Consider the following 19,688-nt stretch of genomic DNA (forward strand, 5'->3'; position numbering starts at 1 on the left):
TTAGTATCGGGACAGCAGACAGAGCAGGCACACAGGTCACCTGGACAGTTTTCTTGACATGTATTATCAAAGTAGTATTTACACAGCAGGCTGCCAAGGTATGCCAGTAGGGCGAGGAGGGAAGAGCGGCCTGCCTCATATCACCTTGTTTGAATTCATAGAGTTTGCAGTGGGATTCAGATTGTGGGCTTCCTAGCTCCTACTCCTAGCCCTGCCTGTTCACTACCTTGCACCAGCACCAAGGTAAAAGGGTGTCGGGATTATGGGGTTTCCCCATTACCTACAGGCTACTCTTGTCTGCCTCAGCTTGCAAAGCAATTAGGGTGGCCATGTGTCCTAGTTTACCGAGGGCAGTCCTCCATTTGGATGGCTGCCCAGTCTAAGTCCAGTTTAAAGAACCAGAAGAAGGGAGAGCAGGGAGAGGCCTCAAAGTTGCCCATCAGTACTTAGCAGCAGGACAGCAGACTGGTCACAGCCTTCCCCACCATAGTGAGATGTCTTGCGTTTCTATCTGAATCAAAGTTACTATTTCTCAATTTGCACCTATACATATAAATTTGCATGTGCAAATACTATGCAAAGCGGTATCCTCTTTTGTCCACTGTCTGCCCTAGCAAAATGTAGCATGTATTGCCTTTTTAGACCCAATTCTTTAGGGGTCTGAAACTGTATAAAATACAGCTATTTTATATATGTGTATGTCTAAAACTGTATGAAGTACAGTTTTCCTGGTCAAGAGCAGTAAAATGTCAGTTAATTGACAATGCTAGTGAGGATGCATCTGAACTGAAGCTGTGTGTATTCTAGGTCAAAAATATGCTGTTGGTGTCACATGTGAAAATGCTCTCTGCAAAGAGTGCCAGAGACTCTTCTCCTTTGCAGGATTTCACACGGAACCAAACTGCTGACAACGTTTGATTCGGAGGGGGGTGAAAGACAAGATGGGGAAACAAAGCCACCTTCATTAGCTTCTTATCAGCCTTTCCTTTCTCTTTTCCTGAAGACTGTTTATATAACCTGCTATCTGCCAGGGCCTTCAGAAAGAGCCGTTCTCAAGTAGCTTTTCCGTAACGTAAAAGACCATTTATTTATCGCTGCTCCAGACAAAGCAAAAAAAAAATTCCCTTTCTCTGGCTCTAGTAGAAGCCTCAAGTGGGGAGCTGTGAAGGAGGGTATGTGCAACAGAGCCAAGGGATACACGCTTGGAATTGTTAGATCTGCCTTCGCATCCAGAGAAATTGAATAAACCTGTCACAACCAAGGGGGAAATGGTGGAATCCCCCCCCCACTTCTCGTGGAATTTGACTAGGGGATTCATATAATACAGCAGGGGTGGGCAGCTTGTGGCCCTCCAGATATTTTGGCCTACAGTTTCCATCATCCCTAGCCAGCATAGCCAATGGTGAGGTGTGATGGGAGTTGCAGATTAAAACCCCTGGACTGCCACAAGTTACCGCACCCTGCCATACTGAGACAGAGTGGGCATGCTCCTTTGTGGATGGGTACTTTGGACTCACAGGTTGGACTCACAGGAGGAGACCAATGTTGCTACTGACTTGTTTCTTGAAGCATATTCCCTTCTAATACCAGTGTGGTGTAGTGGCTAAAGTGCTGGATTGGGAGTCGGGAGATCCGGGTTCTAGTCCCCACTCGGCCATGGAAGCTCATTGGGTGACTTTGGGCCAGTCACAGACTCTCAGCCCAACCTACCTCACAGGGTTGTTGTTGTTGTGAGGATAAAATGGAGAGGAGGAGCAGGATTATGAATGCTGCCTTGGGTTCCTTGCAAGAGGGAAAAAGGTAGAGTATAAATGCAATCAATCAATCAATCAAGAATACCTGAGCGTGCCACAGCACAAAGTTTGGGAATTTCTCATCCTGTTGATCAGGCAGTGTAGTGGAGCAGTGAAACCTAAAATCGTGCCTTTGGGGCTAAAAATATGAAACTTGGCATACTTATACATACATACATTGACCCATATGGAACATTTGCGGATAAGGATCCCAGTAAGCAATGCCTCCCCCCCCCCAATACAAAATCCATACATCCATAGGAGGAATACAAGACTCAGAGAGCTTTGCACGAACATCCACACCCCAGTACAGTGTCCCTTGACCCAAGGCTTTGTTTGAACACCAGACACTGGGCCGGTTCACACAACACAAGGGTGGTTAACCATGCTGTGCATGCCAGTTGCGTGCCGGCCCAATTTACATAATTAACCTCATCAGGTGTGGCTTCTCATGTTGTCTGAATGCAGCAAGGGTGGCTTGTTGGGGGTGGTTAACAGACCACCCAGAACTCATGGTCTGTTGTAGGGTTGAGGAGTGGTTTGTTAGCCACCCCAGCAAGCCACCCCCACCAGGTTCAGATGACACAAAAGAAGCCACAGCATGGGGCTTGAGTGGGCAATGTGGAGCCCAGGGGCACCGCAACCCACCATGGCTTAAATAAACCATGGTGGGCTATGGTAATTGTGAGAACCAGGACACTGTCAAGCATACTGACAGCATCTCAATAATAGCCAAAATGTGGTATAAATTAATAAGGAACTCGCATGTGCAGCCCAGACTATGTTTTGGACCAACCAAAATCATATACCAAAACTTCAAGGAGAGTGGCTTTGATAAGATGCCAAGGTTTCACATCCATCCAGCATTGGGGCACAAGACACTGTCAAGCATGGCACCTCCATGGCAATAATATCCAATGTATGTTGAAATTAATACAGAACTGGAGATGTGCAGCCCTCAGTAAGCTTCAGGTCACCCCAAACGATATACTCAAATCTCCAATGGAATTTTCTGGTGTACACATCTGGCCCAACACTTTGTTCAGGTGAAAGACACATTCAAGCATGATGCTCTGATGCAAATAATACCCAATATACAGATAAATTTTATTTATTTATTTATTTATTTATTTATTTATTTATTTATTTCTATACCACCCAATAGCCACCCGAAGCTCTCCGGGCGGTTCACAAAAATTGCCATTCATATAAATGAATACAGACATGGAGGTATGCAACCTATAATTAGTTTTGGGCCACCCAAAATCATCTACATAAACCTCCCAGGGAGTGTTCTTTATGCATGGCATAGCATCACATCTGGCCCAGTTCTTTGTTTGGGTACAGGGCATCATCAGGTCCATAGGCCCACACCCATTGGGTGTGATATGACCTCATTCTTTCCTGGGAAAGGCCAAAATTAGCTTGGGACATATAGAACATATTTCCAGAAGCCATCACTGCTTTTCTGACGTGGGCTGAAGCCAATATTATGGCGCTACTTGAAAGGTTTTGTTGTACTTCTGTGTGGTAGGTCCAGTGGATTGTGTAAGATCAATGAGGCAATGCAGCATCTGTCTTCAAGGAGGTCACCATCTCTGTAGAATATTCCACCAACACAAAGCAGCTCTCAAACAACACACACTCTATGTGCCATCTGTCAGGAAGGACATCTATGAAAAAGGTATTTTGGAGAGCTCCAAAGTTACCAAATCCTGCAAACTCGGGGGTGGGGAGAGGAAAGATACAGCAATGAAAGTGGACAACTCTTGGCCAAGCTGCCACTTCAAGGGGTGGTTTGGTTGCCCTCAGCAGGCTGACAGCAATCTGTAGCCCTGTGCAATGCCAGATGGGATGTCTGGAGTTCAAGCCTGTTTTACCTTAAGGGGCTATGGGAGAAGGACTGGTTCTGAGAGAGGAGAGAAGTTCTGAGGGTACCGTGAAGAGAGAAAAAGAGAGATTGCAAAGAATGGTCCTGAGAAAACTGCGAAGAGGGAGAGACATATATGGAAAGAGAGTTCCTGAGGAAGCTGAGGAAAGACCGAGAAGACCGAAAGAGAAGACTGAGGGGAGATGTGATAGCACTCTTCAAGTACTTGAAAGGTTGTCACAGAGAAGAAGGCCAGGATCTCTTCTCGATCATCCCAGAGTGCAGGACACAGAATAATGGGCTCAAGTTACAGGAAGCCAGATTCCGGCTGAACATCAGGAGAAACTTCCTGACTGTTAGAGCAATACGACAATGGAACCAATGACCTAGGGAGGTGGTGGGCTCTCCCACACTGGAGGCTTTCAAGACAAGGCGGGACAGCCATCTGTCAGGGATGCTCTGACTTGGATTCCTGCACTTAGCAGGGGGTTGGACTCAATGGCCTTGTAGGCCCCTTCCAACCCTACTATTCTATGATTCTATGACCAGGAAAGAGAGGAGTAGCAGCCTTATTCCAACCTCTGCTCAGTTACAAGTCAGTAGGTACAGTCAGTAGTAGAACCAACTGTCACTAAATGAGACATACAATTACTTCTGAGTCCTGGCCTGCAGCTCGAGATAGGTTTCCAGAAATAACCTACCTCTGTGGGCAATATAACTACTGCACTCCCTTCCTACCATTTTATTCCTTAGGATACAATCCCATGTATGTTTAGACAGAAAAAAGTCCTACAACTCGCAGATGGCTGGGGCATGCTGGGAGTTGTAGGCCTTTTTTCAGTCTAAACATGCATAGGATTGCACTTTCAAGACTTACTTTAAACCATTTATTCATTTGACTGTTTTGCTTCCTCCCCACTGAGGGGCAGAATGGGTTGTACCACTTCTAGGGATGTTGGAGAAATCTGCAGTGAAACTACATGAGTTCAGATTTTCATGAATCTGACCCATGTATTCCACAGCAGACTGCCTTTTCTCCTGTTGGGCAGATTCCGCAAACTTGCAGACTGGTTTTCTAACTTTCCCGAAATTTGCACAAATTTTCTCATTGAAAAGTATGCAAAATTCTTTAAAAATGGCCAAAAATGTGCATTTCCCCCATAGGCTAAAGTGTGAAAATGTGCATTTCAGGTAGATTTGCACATTTTTGCACATGCAATTTTGCGCAGATGCAAATTTGTGCAAATGCAAATTTGTGCAAATTTGGAAACAAAACAATCCAATTCCGTTGATGGGTGTTTGACAATCTGTGAAACACAGATGAATGGATTTTACACAATCCATACTTCCCTAACCACTTCAGACTGCAGGTTGGGGGCATGACATCTTGAGTACTCCTCTACATTAAAAAATAAAAATAAAAAACAACTCCCTACATGAAAAAAGAAAATACAGCAGAGAGAGGGCTGGGCTCAAAACCTTTCTCCTTGCTGTGCTAGTTTCCTATGTGATTTTTTTGTTTGTTTTGGTTTTAACACAGGAAGCATTCAATAATGGTATCTCCCACCTGCAGTCTGAAATGGTACAGTCCCTTTTAGTACTGAAAAATTATGTAGTTACAATTTCCTACATGTGGGTAGATCTGGCCTCACCTGCCAGTTGCCAGGTAATGAGAAATCAAATGATACCCTTGCCTTCCCATACTAGATGAAACAGTGCACTAATATTCTCTTCACCCAGTTATGGACAATTACAGTCAGGGAGTGGGGAAACACAGGTGAAGCCTTAGATCAGATGAGTTAATGCCACATCCCAGGACAATTGTTTTGTCACAAGACAAGGCTACCTGATCTCCAGGCTTGGTTTGTTGTTGTTTAAAAGGCTTGACTTATCTGTGCTACTGCATTTCCCTGTCCCAGCCAGGCCTTCCTTCCGAACTGATTGTTGACCGCACCTGAAATGGAGATTTCCAGCAATTGTTTTCAATGTTAAGGCCTTTGGCCCCCTTCCTGGAGCCAGGCCAACATCCCCTCCTCACTGCCTTCCCCTCCAGAAAGTGCAGAGCCATCATCTCTGACTGAGAAGCTGTGTCAGAGGCCCTGGACTTCAACCTCCACCCCCACCTAATAGCATGTTTATCTTCCAGGACTGCTTCTTAACTTCTTTTCCCACTATTCTGGGTTTCCAATATGCCCCCCAGTATATCATGCCTTTGAAGGGGATTAGACAAAATGAACAGAGGAGAGGTCTTGTGATGATACCTATCTGGACTGGAGCCTTTCCGATCAGAGGCAATATGCCACTGAATACACACTGCTAGGGTTCAAAGCTTGTACACACAGTGGAGGCTATCAAGCGAGTCTTACCTACTTCAAATTCACTTCTGTCGAGGGGGCAGGGGACACAAGTCTGATCTTCTAATGTGATATATGCCATCATCTGCCAATAACGCCTTTCTGCTGCTCTTTACATTATGAACAGCCCAGAGAGCTTCGCCTATTGAGCGGTATAGAAATGTAATGATCAATCCATCATTAAGTTAGGCCACAATCTTGTACACACTTACCTGAGGGTAAGTCCCTTTGAATGCAGTGGTGTTTACTTCTGACTAGACACGCATAGAATTCCACTATCAGTCCCTATACCAGATAATTAAAGAACATCTTTCAGACATTAAAATGATAATACTCAGAAAACAGGGGGAGACTATTTCAGTCCCCGAGGACATTCTGAAGCAGACTTCAAAGTTCCCATACTCTCATTAAAAAAAAAAAAAAAAAAAATCCAAGAGAAATTCCTGTGTGAAGTCACTGAGTTGGAAGTCATTGGCAAATTTACCCTGGGCAATTTGGACCCATACAGACTGGTATGGCTGGCTCATTTCAGAAGGTAATTGTTCCTGTTGAGGTGTTAGTGTGCTCCAGATGGTGGGCTCCTAGCACTACTAATTAGGAGGCGTTGTGCAGCTCTTGCATCTTCTTCTCCTCAGTGAGTTTACAGTGGTAATAAAAAAAGATGGAAGAAGTGGTGGGAAAACATGGGAGGGTTACAATGGAAGACAATGTCATCTGGACCTCCTGTAAAATTCTGAGAATGAGGCAGGGCAATTGCACAATAAAAGCCTGATCTGGAAGCACCGTTAGTCAAGAATGATGGGATCTTGTATTCATTTGACTAGATCTTTATTTATTTATTAAATTTCTTAATTGCCCATCTGGCCGGTCACCCGGCCACTCTGGGTGATGTACAATAATACAACGGTTTAAAACAATAAAATTCCACATTAAAACATCATATTTCTAAAAATACCCTAACCCACCCCAAATGTCTGCCTGAACAACCATGTTTTTACTGCATGGTAGAGTTCCCTAGGGAGGGAGTTCCACAGACTGTGGGCCACCACAGAGAAGGCCCTCTCCCTCATCCTCACCAGCCTAGCTGTCCTGGCTGATGGGACAGAGAGAAGGCCATCCAAGGCTCATCTTGTTGAGCGGCCTGTCTGGTGTTGCTGGAGGTGCTCCTTGAGATAGGCTGGGCTGGAACTGCATAGGGTTTTAAAGGTCAAAACCAACACCTTGAATTTGGCCCAGAAAACAACTGGTAACCAGTGCAACTCCTTCAGCACCGGAGTGGTGTGATCATGCCGGTGGCTGCCTTTAATCAGGCGAGCCGCCGCGTTCTGCACCAGATGCAGCTTCCAAACTGTCTTCAAGGGTAATCCCTCATAGAGCACATTACAGTAGTCTAGATGAGAGGAGACCTTGCAGTCATTTGATTGGATCTTGTATTCATTTGACTAGACCTTGCAGTCATTTGATTGGATCTTGTATTCATTTATGCTGTCTGTGCATTTCTGCTGCTGTCCAAGAATGTGGTGCTGAATTAGTTTGCCACCCCCTTTTTTTCTTACAGGTTCCCTCCCTTTAACAGTATATGGCAGGCAAGTACAACATGGTGCCCTCCATGCTAAGAATAGCTGTACCTATTGAACTTGGCTGGTGGCGATGGGTGAGGATGTCATTTCAGTTTGTTTTCGATAGGGATTTATCATATCTGGGAGAGAAAGAACTTGAGATTTTAAACATTCGAAAGTGAAACTGACAGATTCAGCCATCTCTATAGCTGCCTCTTGTGTTTTGGCATTTAGGTCTCTCTTTGTTATATATCCTTTGTTATATATTCATGTCTCTCTCTTTATACTTGGGGAGATACATGACTGCCGCTCAGGTGAGCTCTTCATGTATCTAGCAAAGTGGTCTCTATCTGGCCCATGAAAGCTTCTGCCACAATAAACGTGCTCAGTGTCACAAGACTTCTTGTCATTTTTCCTGCAACAGGCTAACCTGGTTGCCCATCTGGAACTGATCCACACACTTTGCAGGCTTGTCACACTCAGTCTGTGGGGGCTGTCACTGCTCTCTCAGTAGTGCAGCTTTTTATAGCACATTTTTTTTAAAAAAATGGGAATGCTTGCAAAACTGTCATCTACTGCACACTGCAAGACCCTTTGTGGCAGGGAATGTGATTTCCACTGCTGGTGTTATTGGCGTCTTACACATCAGCAGCTGTCCTTGAGGTGATAGCCATGATCATGCAAAAAGCTGGGACAAGACCCTATGCACCTAGACAGGACACTTGACCCTTTCTAACCCTTCCCGTCAGCCTCAGTTGGGGTGAATTGGGGATCATTCTTACATTACAGGAATAAAGTCATGGCTGCCACTAGAGATGTGAAGAGATGTGGAGAAAAAAAACAGGGGGTGGTGGAAAAAACAGAAAATTGGGGAGGGACCCATTGTTTCCAAAGACAAAAAATAGGTCCGGGGGGGGGGGGAATGGGGAGTCCCAACTTTTTCAGTGTTTTCCTCAGTTTTTGTTTTTGTTTTTTTGTTTGTTTGTTTTTTGGCCCTTCATATCTCTAGCTGCCACCCTATAGCTCCATTCCACACCACTCCAGTGAAGGAAGAATGTAGAGATGTGGAAAGGTCTAGATAACATGCCATCACCTCCACTGTGATACTGACACTACCATGCTTCTTCCCACAGAGTTCTGCCTCTCCCACACAGTCTCCATCTACATTCTTACTTTACTGAAAGGGCATAGGATGGAGAACAGTGACCTGTAACATAAGATTAGCATAGCATTGTTAAACTATGGAACTCGCTACCACAGGATGTAGTGATGGCCACCAATTTGGATGGCTTAAAAGGGGGGTGGACAAATTCCTGGAGGAGAAGGCTATCAATGGCTACTGGGCTTGATGGCTATGTGCTACCTCCAGTACCTGAGGCAGTGAGCCTATGTACACCAGTTGCATAACATAATTATAACATAATTTAGAGGTGCCAAGATAGTGATAAGCCAGACCCAGGCTTGCTTACAAGGATACTTTATTGAGTACTTACAGCACACAGACATACCCAATGGTTCAATCAGACAGCTTCTCTGAACCCAACGCCATGGGGTACAATGGGTCTTATACCATACATGTCAGCAGTGAGGCAGCGTGACAGCAGCATGTGTTAATTAGCATTTATCTGCAACTTTCCCAGCATAGACTAACAGTTCTTGTGCAAAGGGGAAACAATCAGAACTTTCCCAGCACAGCCACCTGTAACTCAGCGCAAACATAGCCTCACTTCTCAGACACATCCTAGGCCCTGATAAGATACTAGCCTTCATTAGCGTGGAATGTGCTGAGGCCGCGCTATCAACCTTTGACTCATCTCACATGCTCAGAGGCCCACTAGCAAGGAAATTGCACTTATAATGAACCTAAAGAGAGCACTATGGATCTCTAGGCCCCTCTAAAACTACAAGTGACTTGGTTACACTCCAAGGCTGGCCCTAGAGGCCAAGAGGCCAACTCTTGCTGACTGTGTGGAAATGCCCAGGGGTGCCCTTGGGTGCATCGTCACTGATGCTTAAGCAGCCACCCACTATTTGGTTCACTCTGTGGGCTGGCTGCCCCTTTTAAGCAGGGATGCTGGTTTCCAACCAGCAGTGCAGAGAAAGGAAATCCACCTCAGGAAAACCAGCATCCTCTGTAGTTCTTCAAAAGATATTGTTGGGCCTCTTTGATATATATCTGTCCCTGGGGCCTGGGCAGCTGAGTCCAACCTGTGTGCGCTCAGGCAAAATCCCTGGGATGGGACCATGTCAGACATGAGCTCCTGTTGCGCCAAGGCCATGTTTTCAGGGTAACAGGCTATGATGCTCATTTCCTGTGCAGAGGGAGATAGGAGGGAGGAAAAGCTCCCACAAGCCAGCCAGCAGCAAACACCCATTCCTGGAAAGACTGCACCATAGACCCAGTGGAGCTATCAAGTTGGAGGGGCTGAGGAGCAGGAAGCCCTCACCACAGCACATCCACAATCATCTTTGATTTCCAATAAGGTAAGCGATGCATCAGCCTCAAGCTTTCCATAACTTCTCCAAAAAGATTTTTTTTTCACTAGCAGCTAAGCTTATATCCCAGAGACAGACACTTCTAGAGTTGTGGATGCCAGATTTCCTTCTACTTAAGAAACAGCACTCTCTTCCTTCCTCCAAATGCCCTGGGGAAAATGTGAGATTTCTCCCTCACCCAATGACTGGCTTTTTTTAGTGCAAGAGGCTGCCAAGTTATAGATCCTCTGTTCTACTTCCACACAGGTCTTCTCTAAGGTTGGAGACAGGCTACAACATTTTGTTTTTTGAGAGTCGGAGGGAGTTTGAGAAAGGGGTTGCTGCATGTAGCACTGTACGCTCATTCCACTTTTGTCTATTAAACAAGTGGCAGGGTTTTGCATTGCTTTAAAAAAAAAAAAAACACCCTACAGACCTGTTTCACTGGAAGCAATGATAAGCCAAAATAATATGTCTATGAAATGGGAAGCACAACCTCTCTTGAACCACTTCCAAGTTTCTTAAAAACTATTTTCTCTCTGCAGCCTGACAATACCTTTGATATAACAAATTGTGTTGGTAGGATAAGCAAGCTTTTGAGATGTACTGAGCTCTCCCTTCACCAAGCCAGATCCTACTTCAAGCTTCTTATTCCTGCTTGAAGGAAGAGTTCTGTGGAACCCAAAAGCCTGCCGCCCACCTACCCACCCCACCTTCAGTCTAATAAAAAGCTGTCATTTGGACCTCTTATTAGTGCCTGACCTCCAGATCTTCAAAAACCAGTCCCAGCGTGGGTAAACGTTAGGGGGATCATAGCTCAGTAGCAAAGCACAAAGTTTTCATGCATAAGATCCAAGATTTAGTCCATGACAGCATCTCTGGTTAAAGGATCATGGGAAGCAGGGAAGGAAAGAAACATGTAGAGGGAAAGCAAAAGAGGTGTAGCTCAGTGTTGGAGCATTTTGTACTAATATAAATATATTGATGTTTTTATGATAGTTAGCTGCTTTGAATGCCATTTTGGGGGGTAGAAAAGCAGGGTATAAATTGAATAAATAAATGGGCAGAATCCAACGAGGCCCTTACGCCCCTGCCGAAGATTCTGTGGGGGCGCACACACCTTGTGCCCTGACCAGCGCAAGCCGGCAGAATTGTACATGATGAGATGGCAGATCTGCCTCATTTCTTCCCTCCCACTTAGGATTGCTCTTTTAGTCTGGATCCAACGCTAAATGTTTAACATGTACTTTAGTAGTTAGGGGGGAAATACACACTAGAAAGCTGCTTCTATGAAGAGGTCATACACATTTTCTCTTTTTGACAAGGGCGCTTCAAAACGAGGTGTTGTGCAGCTATTCTGTCTTTTCTTCCTTACTGGATTTTTTTTTTCTGGTAAGAAAAAAAGTTGGGGAAAGTGGTGGGAAAACATGAGAGGGCTACAAATGGAAGACAATGAAGTTCCAGCGCTCTGTAAAATTCCATGAATGAGGCAGTGACGACATAATAAAAGCCTCAGTTTGGATCCAGAGTTAGTCATACTTAGATCAGATCTATTGAAATCAATGGGCCTTAAGTTAGCCATTGATTTCAGTGGGACTACTCTAGGTATGACTCAGTCTGGATCCAACCACTCATCTGGAAGCACTCTTCCTCATTCAAAAAGAGCAAGATACAATGCAGTATTTGGAATTATAGCCCACCCTTTTCCAAAAACTCAGCGAGCATCTATCTAACCCTAACCCCTATCACTAATAACTGATCTTTTATTTGTTATTTCTAATGCATAACCCACTGAAGAGTTGAATTCTGGGATTCCAGGTAGGGATTAAAGTGGGCACTTGTGAACAAGCACAGAGTTCCAGAAAAGCATCTCATCCTCACTGATCATGAAGTTTAGCTTATTTAGAGTTCCAGAAAAGCATCTCATCCTCACTGATCATGAAGTTTAGCTTATTTAGAGTTCCAGAAAAGCATCTCATCCTCACTGATCATGAAGTTTAGCTTATTTAGAGTTCCAGAAAAGCATCTCATCCTCACTGATCATGAAGTTTAGCTTATTTAGAGTTCCAGAAAAGCATCTCATCCTCACTGATCATGAAGTTTAGCTTATTTAGAGTTCCAGAAAAGCATCTCATCCTCACTGATCATGAAGTTTAGCTTATTTAGAGTTCCAGAAAAGCATCTCATCCTCACTGATCATGAAGTTTAGCTTATTTAGAGTTCCAGAAAAGCATCTCATCCTCACTGATCATGAAGTTTAGCTTATTTAGAGTTCCAGAAAAGCATCTCATCCTCACTGATCATGAAGTTTAGCTTATTTAGAGTTCCAGAAAAGCATCTCATCCTCACTGATCATGAAGTTTAGCTTATTTAGAGTTCCAGAAAAGCATCTCATCCTCACTGATCATGAAGTTTAGCTTATTTAGAGTTCCAGAAAAGCATCTCATCCTCACTGATCATGAAGTTTAGCTTATTTAGAGTTCCAGAAAAGCATCTCATCCTCACTGATCATGAAGTTTAGCTTATTCATTTTTTCTCTGTCCCACCTTTCCTCCAAGGAAGTTCAAGGCAGCATGCCTGGGTCCTCCTCCAATTTAATCCTTACAACAACCCTGTGGGGTAGGTCAGTCTGAAGGGGAGTGACCGGTGCAAGGTCACCCAGCAAACTTCATGGCTGAGTAGGAATTGAGCCTGGGTCTCCCCAGTCTTGTTTCAACACTGTTAAGCACAACGTCACATTGGCTCTGGCTGGATTCCATGATACCACTGAGAGAATTCCAAAGTAACATGAAATCAGTCGCATCTGTATGTCAGTGATTTTGGGGAAGGGCCAAAAGTCAGCAGCGGAGCATGCGGAAGGTCTCAGTTCAATTCCCTGGCTTCTTAAGGTAAGGCTGGAAGCAGACTTCTGTCTGAAACCCTGGAGAGCCGCTGCCAGTCAGTGTAGACTAGCCTTCCCCCACCTGGTGCCTTCTAGAGGTGTTGGAGTGCAACTCCCATCATCCTCAGCCAGCATGTAATCTAACTCATCTGCAGGGCACCAGATGGGGGGGAGGCTGGTTTAGAAAACACTGAGCTTAACGGACTAATGTGGTCTGACTCTGTATAATGCAGCCTTCCTGACTATAAGGCAGCTTCTTAAACTGTGTCCTAGGGGTTGTATCCAATGTTTATCTAACTTAAGCCCATTTATTACACTGGGTCTACTCTAAGTAAGACTAACATCCAGGGGCACAGTTAGGTAATTTTAGACCCTGGGCTTAATGGTCTTCTGCAGCGGGTGGATGCTTTAGACAATCATGTGCATTAGGTCAGTTTTGAGGCACATAACTAACATTCCTCTTCTCTCCCCACCCTGCCCTACCATTCTGTGTTTTAAAATTGCTACTACATTCCTGATATATTAGAACAAGAAAAACAAAATGGTTTGCCAACCCTGATTTTACACACATCCATCCATCCATCCATCCATCCATTCATCTATCTGTCACTCTGAGCAGTTTGGCATTTTAGACTCACTTGAAGTCATCTTGACTACAGGAAAAATGGAGTTTGCTTCGGATGCCCTCATCATCTGCCACTCCCTGGGTAGTAATCGGGGGGGGGGCTTGGTTCCAGGCCCCCAGACTTTGGCCCCAAGGCCCAGGCCTAGCTGCACTGCTGCCAATGTTGGATATAACCCTAGGAATCTTGGGGTCCCTCTGTGAAAAGATCAGTAATGGTGGACAAGCGTTATACGTGGGGCTGCCTTTGAAAACGGTCCGGAAACTTCAGCTGGTCCAAAATAGGGCAGCAAGATTGTTAACAGGGACTGGCCTGCGAGCTCATATTACGCCAGTACTTTTCCAGCTGCACTGGCTGCCGGTCCATTTCCGGGCCCGATTCAAAGTGCTGGTGTTAACATTCCAAGCCCTTAACGGCTTGGGGCCAGGTTACCTGAAGGATCGCCTCCTCCCATATGTGCCTGCCCAGACCTTAAGGTCATCATCAGAGGCCCTTCTCCGTGAGCCCCTGCCAAAGGAAGTGAGGCAGGTGGCTACTAGGAGGAGGGCTTTTCTGCTCTGGCACCCCGGCTGTGGAATGAGCTCCCTAGTGAGGTTCGCCTGGCGCCTACATTGTACTCCTTTCGGCGGCAGGTGAAGACCTTTTTATTTTCCCAGGCATTTTAGCTTTCTAAATTTTTATCTTTGCTGTTTTAAATCTGTATTTTAAACTCCTGTACTGCTGCTAGGTTTTATTGTGGTTGTATTGTTATATTGTGGTTTTAATGTTCTATATATTTTAAATTGTTTTATTGTGTGTTGTTTGGTTTTAGTTTTTGTGAACCGCCCAGAGAGCTTTGGCTATTGGGCGGTATAGAAATAAATAAATAAATAAATAAAAATAAATAAAGCTCCCTTGAAGGGCAGCTTGCCCAGTGCCACTGGACGTTCCCCTGCAATATCAGTCAGAAGGGTAGGGTTGGGTTCCTGTTCTAGGTTACACTCTCAGTTCATGCAGGGTTGTCCAGCAGGTGACGACTCACAAGCCCAGCCAGTGCCCATGAAAACCGTGTGTCTGTGTGTGTACCCCTAGAGTATGCTCCTGAATCCTCTGCAACACCAGGGGGTTCCACAGCAGACATTCAGGGACGCTCAGCAAATGAATCAATATGCAAAGTCTTTCCTAAAGATTGAAAAGCACTGTCTTTCATTATCATAAATAAGCAGACATCATAGTCAGTGTCTGAATGCAAGCCTATCCTGGGAAGCTACTCTGAGTTGCCCGGTAGTAGGTGAGATGGGTGTCTAAGTTCTGTGTATAAACTGTGGGTTGATGTTGTTTTTAACAGAGTTAGCTGATATGTAGTTGTTTTAATAGAGGGGGGGGTGTTTGTGTGCATGTCTATTTTAATTTTTGCGAACCACCCAGAGAACTTCAACAATTGGGTGGTATAGGAATGAAATAAATATGTATATGTGTGTGAGAGAGGGACACACATGCGCGCGCGCGCACACACACACACACACACACACATGCACACGAGGTTAGGAGGATCTGGATCCACTGTGGATGTAGTCAGTCTTAAGGTAAAATGTGTAAGAAAGATAGAAAGATTAACAACAGAGTATTCATATTTAAGCTAAATATATTAAATATATTTTTGAATTGTTGTTAATCTATCTATCTATTCGATAGCATTTCATAGTAAGCTACCTTGAACTCGTGAGAGGCCAGCTACATATGCTTAAAGAAATAAAGGTAACTGTAAAACTGTTTATTCTGCCTGGCCATCTTACCCATGCAGAAACCTTTGCTCCTCACCAGTTGTTCTGTTCTGGATTTGATGGCAGTTTGCAAATGGCAGCAGACCCACTTTGGGGCTGACTAAATTAAGGCTGCGATTCTAAGCATATTTGCCACTTAGGGAGTATGTCCCACTGAACGTAATGGAGCTTACTCCTGAATAACGTTCTTCGGATCCCGTTTCATGTAAGTCTCTGCTCCGTGGCTTTTCCTGTTGAGTTCCACCAGGGGGAGCAGCGTGCAGGCAAGTCGCAGCAAACAAAATGGGCAGCAGCAGTTCCTACTGAGAGCAGGAGAGTCTCAACGGGGTAATTCACTCCTTTGTGGTCCAGCCAGTTCACACACGTTCCCAGCATGGATGTGCCCTGATAAAGGCGTCCGTGTCTGCTGATTTCCTGCCTGCTCTGCAGCCTCTGATGGTACAGCAACTCTGCCAGGAGGCAAAAAGGAGGCAACCCCATTTGACACCATGACTGTTCTAAAAATAGCAAACGCCATTAACTCTGCTACCTGAGACATCCTTTCACTGGGGATGCCAGGGATGGAGCCTGGTATGTTATGCATACAGGGAATGTGGCCTCCCACTGATCTTCCACTTAGAGTTGTGCCAAAAAAATTGTCACACTTTTTTTCGATCACTCTCATTCAATTTGATAGAAGAGAAATTGCTTCCAAAAGGAAATTCAAGGGTGAAGAAATTTTGGAGAAATTCTCATGGGTTGGGTTTGGGTTTCTTGGGCTTACCTTACTTCAGGGGTGGCTGAGGAGTGAGCACAAGTGTCCTGTTTTTCATTGTACGATCATCTCTCTGGCAGCCTGTAGCCTCCTCAGCTTCCTGCACTTCAATTAAAGCCCGGTTTAAGTCACCATGAGGTAATTCCTCCCATAGGGCCTTTTCAGATCAGGAGGTGCAGGCAGCCTGGGAGGCTAGCTGTGAGTAGGCCAGCTCAAAAACACCACAAAAATAAAATAAGGCAGAACAATGGAAGCCCCTTTCACAGGGGAAGAAAACTTCCAGGAAATTGGAGGACAGATTTTGGCAGAGCACAAACTCCACCTCATCCCTGGATCTAGACACAACACTGCCTCCCCCCCCCCCCCGCGCACGCACACACACCCCTGCATTGTGGAGGATGCAAACTGGGGGCCAGCCGGCCAACTCAGCTGATGCTGTTGCAGCACAAAAACACACACACAAAAACCCTTACCAAAAAAAAGAAAGAAGCTGTGCTGCAACGAGCCCTGCCAATGGGGAGCCCTACCTGGGAGAAACTGTTGAGAATTTCTCCTGCCCCTGGAGAAATGCAGTAAAATTGTCTCCCAAATTTCTCTGCCCACAAATAAGGTGGAGAATTTCGAGAGGCCCATGTGTGCACAGCTCTGCTTCCACTGCAGTCTGTGGGCCATATTGCACCTGTAGATCCTCTTGACTGGCCTGCCAAGCCTCTGCCTCTTCCTGCTTGCTTTCCATTCCCTCCCACCTGTCTCCACCCCTCTCAATAGCACCCCTGTCCCAGATAGTGTGTTGCTTTATGAAAGAGCCTGCTCACACACTCCCAGTTCTCCATGCACTGTATTCGGATGAAATGTGGCACCTGGGACTGGGATGCTGATTGCCCCTGTGAGCTGCAGGGGCACATGGGCGATGCTAACTCTAGGGTGAATGGTCAGAGTGCAGGCTGCCCGGTACGTTTTAACTGATAGTACACTTACCTAAATGGGAATCACCACTGTAGTACAACGTCATCTAAAATCTGAAATAAAAAAAATTAATCCTCTAAGGATTCAGAACCAAAGTATAAAAGCATCAGACGGTAAGTGCCATTGCCATGAAGGACTTGCAACTGTGCTAATGAGTGATGCCAGTCACATTTCCCAGCGCTGATCTTTCTTCCTCCTTATTTTGGTTCCGAGGGAGAAAACCCAGGCTAGCTCTACCAGCATTCAACTCTCCTTTGCTTCTTCTTGCAGTTCACCTTCCCATCCAGCATGGAAGAGCCCAAGGAGTACCACAACCTGACAGAGCTCTTCCAGCTCCTCAACTACACCTTCAGCTACTGCGAGGTGGGGCTGGATGAGAACGTTAAGCGGGTCTCCCTCTTTGTCCTCTACCTCATCATCTTTGTGGTGGGGCTGGTGGAGAACCTCTTGGTCATCTGGGTCAACTGGCAGACTCGAAGCCACAAGAACCTGGTCAACCTCTACATCTTCAACATGGCCGTCGCAGACTTAGGGGTGATCCTCTCCTTACCAGTCTGGATGCTGGAAGTTATGCTTGACTACACCTGGCTCTGGGGGAGCTTCCTCTGCCGCTTCACCCACTACTTTTACTTTGCCAACATGTTCAGCAGCATCTTCTTTCTCACCTGCCTCAGCGTTGACCGCTACGTGTCACTGACGACCTCTTCCCCCTTCTGGCACCGACACCAGCACCTTGCGCGGCGCATCGCTTGCTGCTGCATATGGGCCTTGGCTGCCATCATCCCTCTACCGGAGGTGGCACACATGGAGGTGACTGAAACCACCGAGCCCTTTTGTTTCTTCATGGCCCCCCTGGAGACCTACAGTCAGTGGACCCAGGCACTCACTTTTCTCACTGCCTTCATTGGCTTCCTCATCCCCTTCTCCATCATGGCCATCTTCAACATACTGACTGCCCAACACATCAAGCGCAGCAACAAGCCCGAGGGTAGGAAGCACTGCCTCCTCATCTATGCCTACATCATCGTCTTCTTGGTCAGCTGGCTGCCCTTCCACTTGGTTCTGCTCTTGCTCACGCTCGAAGGTATCCACATCTTCCTCAATTGCTACTTGCTCGATTTCCTCTACTTCTTCTACGATATCATAGACTGCTTCACCCTCGTCCATTGCGTGGTCAACCCCATCTTGTACAACTTCCTGAGCAAAAACTTCCGAGGGAAGCTCATCTCTGTTGTGATCAGGTACATCCCCAAAGACCAAATGGATCAGAAGGGTGGAGACGGCTCCTCCTCTAGCACCCAACACTCTATTGTCATCACAAAAGACAACATCTCCCCAAATTAAACAGCTCTTCCCTGGCTTCTTTTGGTTCATTGCCACCATTCCACTATATGAGTATATTCAGAACTTTCTCTCACCACCAAAGGGCAGGCTCTTCATTAAGAGGCTCTTTTCTCTCATTGTCACCACGCTTCGTGGAATCTAGAGAGATGTGGGACATACAGGGTGAAATGTGGGGGAGATTATATGCTGCTGTGTCAAATCTACTGAGTTTAATAAATCAAAAGAGAGGTTTTCTATTAATCTTCACCCACCTCTCTTCAACCCCCAACCCCACCCCACTGTAAATAACTCTGCTAATGATTGGTCTGTTTTCTGCTGCCCTGCAATGTTAAAATGATGAAAATATTCATTTCTGTGAAAATCCTCTTATTTGTGCAGAGTTTGGAATAGAAATTACATTTTGAAAAGATGAGGCCGTCCCACTTCTTAAACAGCCCATGCATATATAGGCTGAATGACATATAACTGAAGCAGGCTGTGAGGGTGGAATGGGCTGTTTCAGAGAAATCCTCAATGGATTCGAATGAGTTCGAACTTCTATGAACCTGACCTGTGGATGCTGTGGTGGATGGGCTTTTTCCAAGTCACATGGATTCCATGGATTTGCAGACTGGTTTTTCAGGGGGGGGGGCTGTGCTAATTCACACTTGCACTGATGCACATTAGCGCAAGTGTGCATTACTGCTAATGCACATTTGCATAAATGCACTAATCTGCATTGATGCTAATACAAATTAGTTCAAGTAGAACAAAATTCTGGTGTAAAAAATCTGATTACATTCATGAGCAGATGATGGAATGAAAGATACCTGACAATCTGGAGGCATTCAAGATGAGGCTGGACAGCCATCTGTCAGGGATGCTTTGTCTTGGATTCCTGCATTGAGGAGGAGGTTGGACTTGATGGTCTTATAGGCCCCTTCCAACCCTATGTTTCTATGATTCTGTGATTCAGTCTACGAAACACAGATGTAACAGCTTTAGCACAATCTGTACAGCTACTACCAAAGCCTTTGGTGAGCATTCAACTGGTTTCTTCTTGTGGCTGGGGAATTAGGATACCAGCAACTCAGTTCTAGCAGTTTTGCACCCAGGCCTTTTTTTCCAAACCAGTTAAATGTACACAGTGTCTCCCCAGAAACAACCTCATGCAGAGAGAACAGCCTGTGAAGCATCAAAAGAAAGAACACTGCTAAATGGTCATGCTCTCAGGAAATGCTGAGACCTTCTTGTAAGGGAAACCACCCTGACATTTTTTGCATTTTTGTGTGTATGTCCCAGCCTGGCTCCCAGCTGTCTTTTATCC

At 45.4% G+C, this 19,688-nt stretch overlaps 1 protein-coding gene across 1 annotated transcript; it reads left to right on the plus strand.

Moving 5' to 3' along the window:
* The first annotated feature begins 9,975 nt into the window (after positions 1-9,975).
* On the plus strand, positions 9,976-19,129 carry ACKR5 (atypical chemokine receptor 5). Its single transcript, XM_084832311.1, has 2 exons — positions 9,976-10,060; positions 17,309-19,129. The coding sequence occupies exon 2, from the start codon at positions 17,327-17,329 to the stop codon at positions 18,380-18,382; it is 1,056 nt and encodes a 351-aa protein (XP_084688437.1). The 5' UTR covers positions 9,976-10,060; positions 17,309-17,326; the 3' UTR covers positions 18,383-19,129.
* The last annotated feature ends 559 nt before the right edge of the window (positions 19,130-19,688 follow it).

Source organism: Heloderma suspectum, chromosome 2 (genome assembly GCF_057233095.1).
Source record: "Heloderma suspectum isolate Gila_16-S chromosome 2, 16-S_ref, whole genome shotgun sequence".
In the NCBI taxonomy this organism is placed as follows: Eukaryota; Metazoa; Chordata; class Lepidosauria; order Squamata; family Helodermatidae; genus Heloderma; species Heloderma suspectum.

Excerpts from the sequence above, each read along its gene's own strand:
- ACKR5 (XM_084832311.1), top strand. The coding sequence starts at position 17,327 with ATGGAAGAGCCCAAGGAGTACCACAACCTGACAGAGCTCTTCCAGCTC.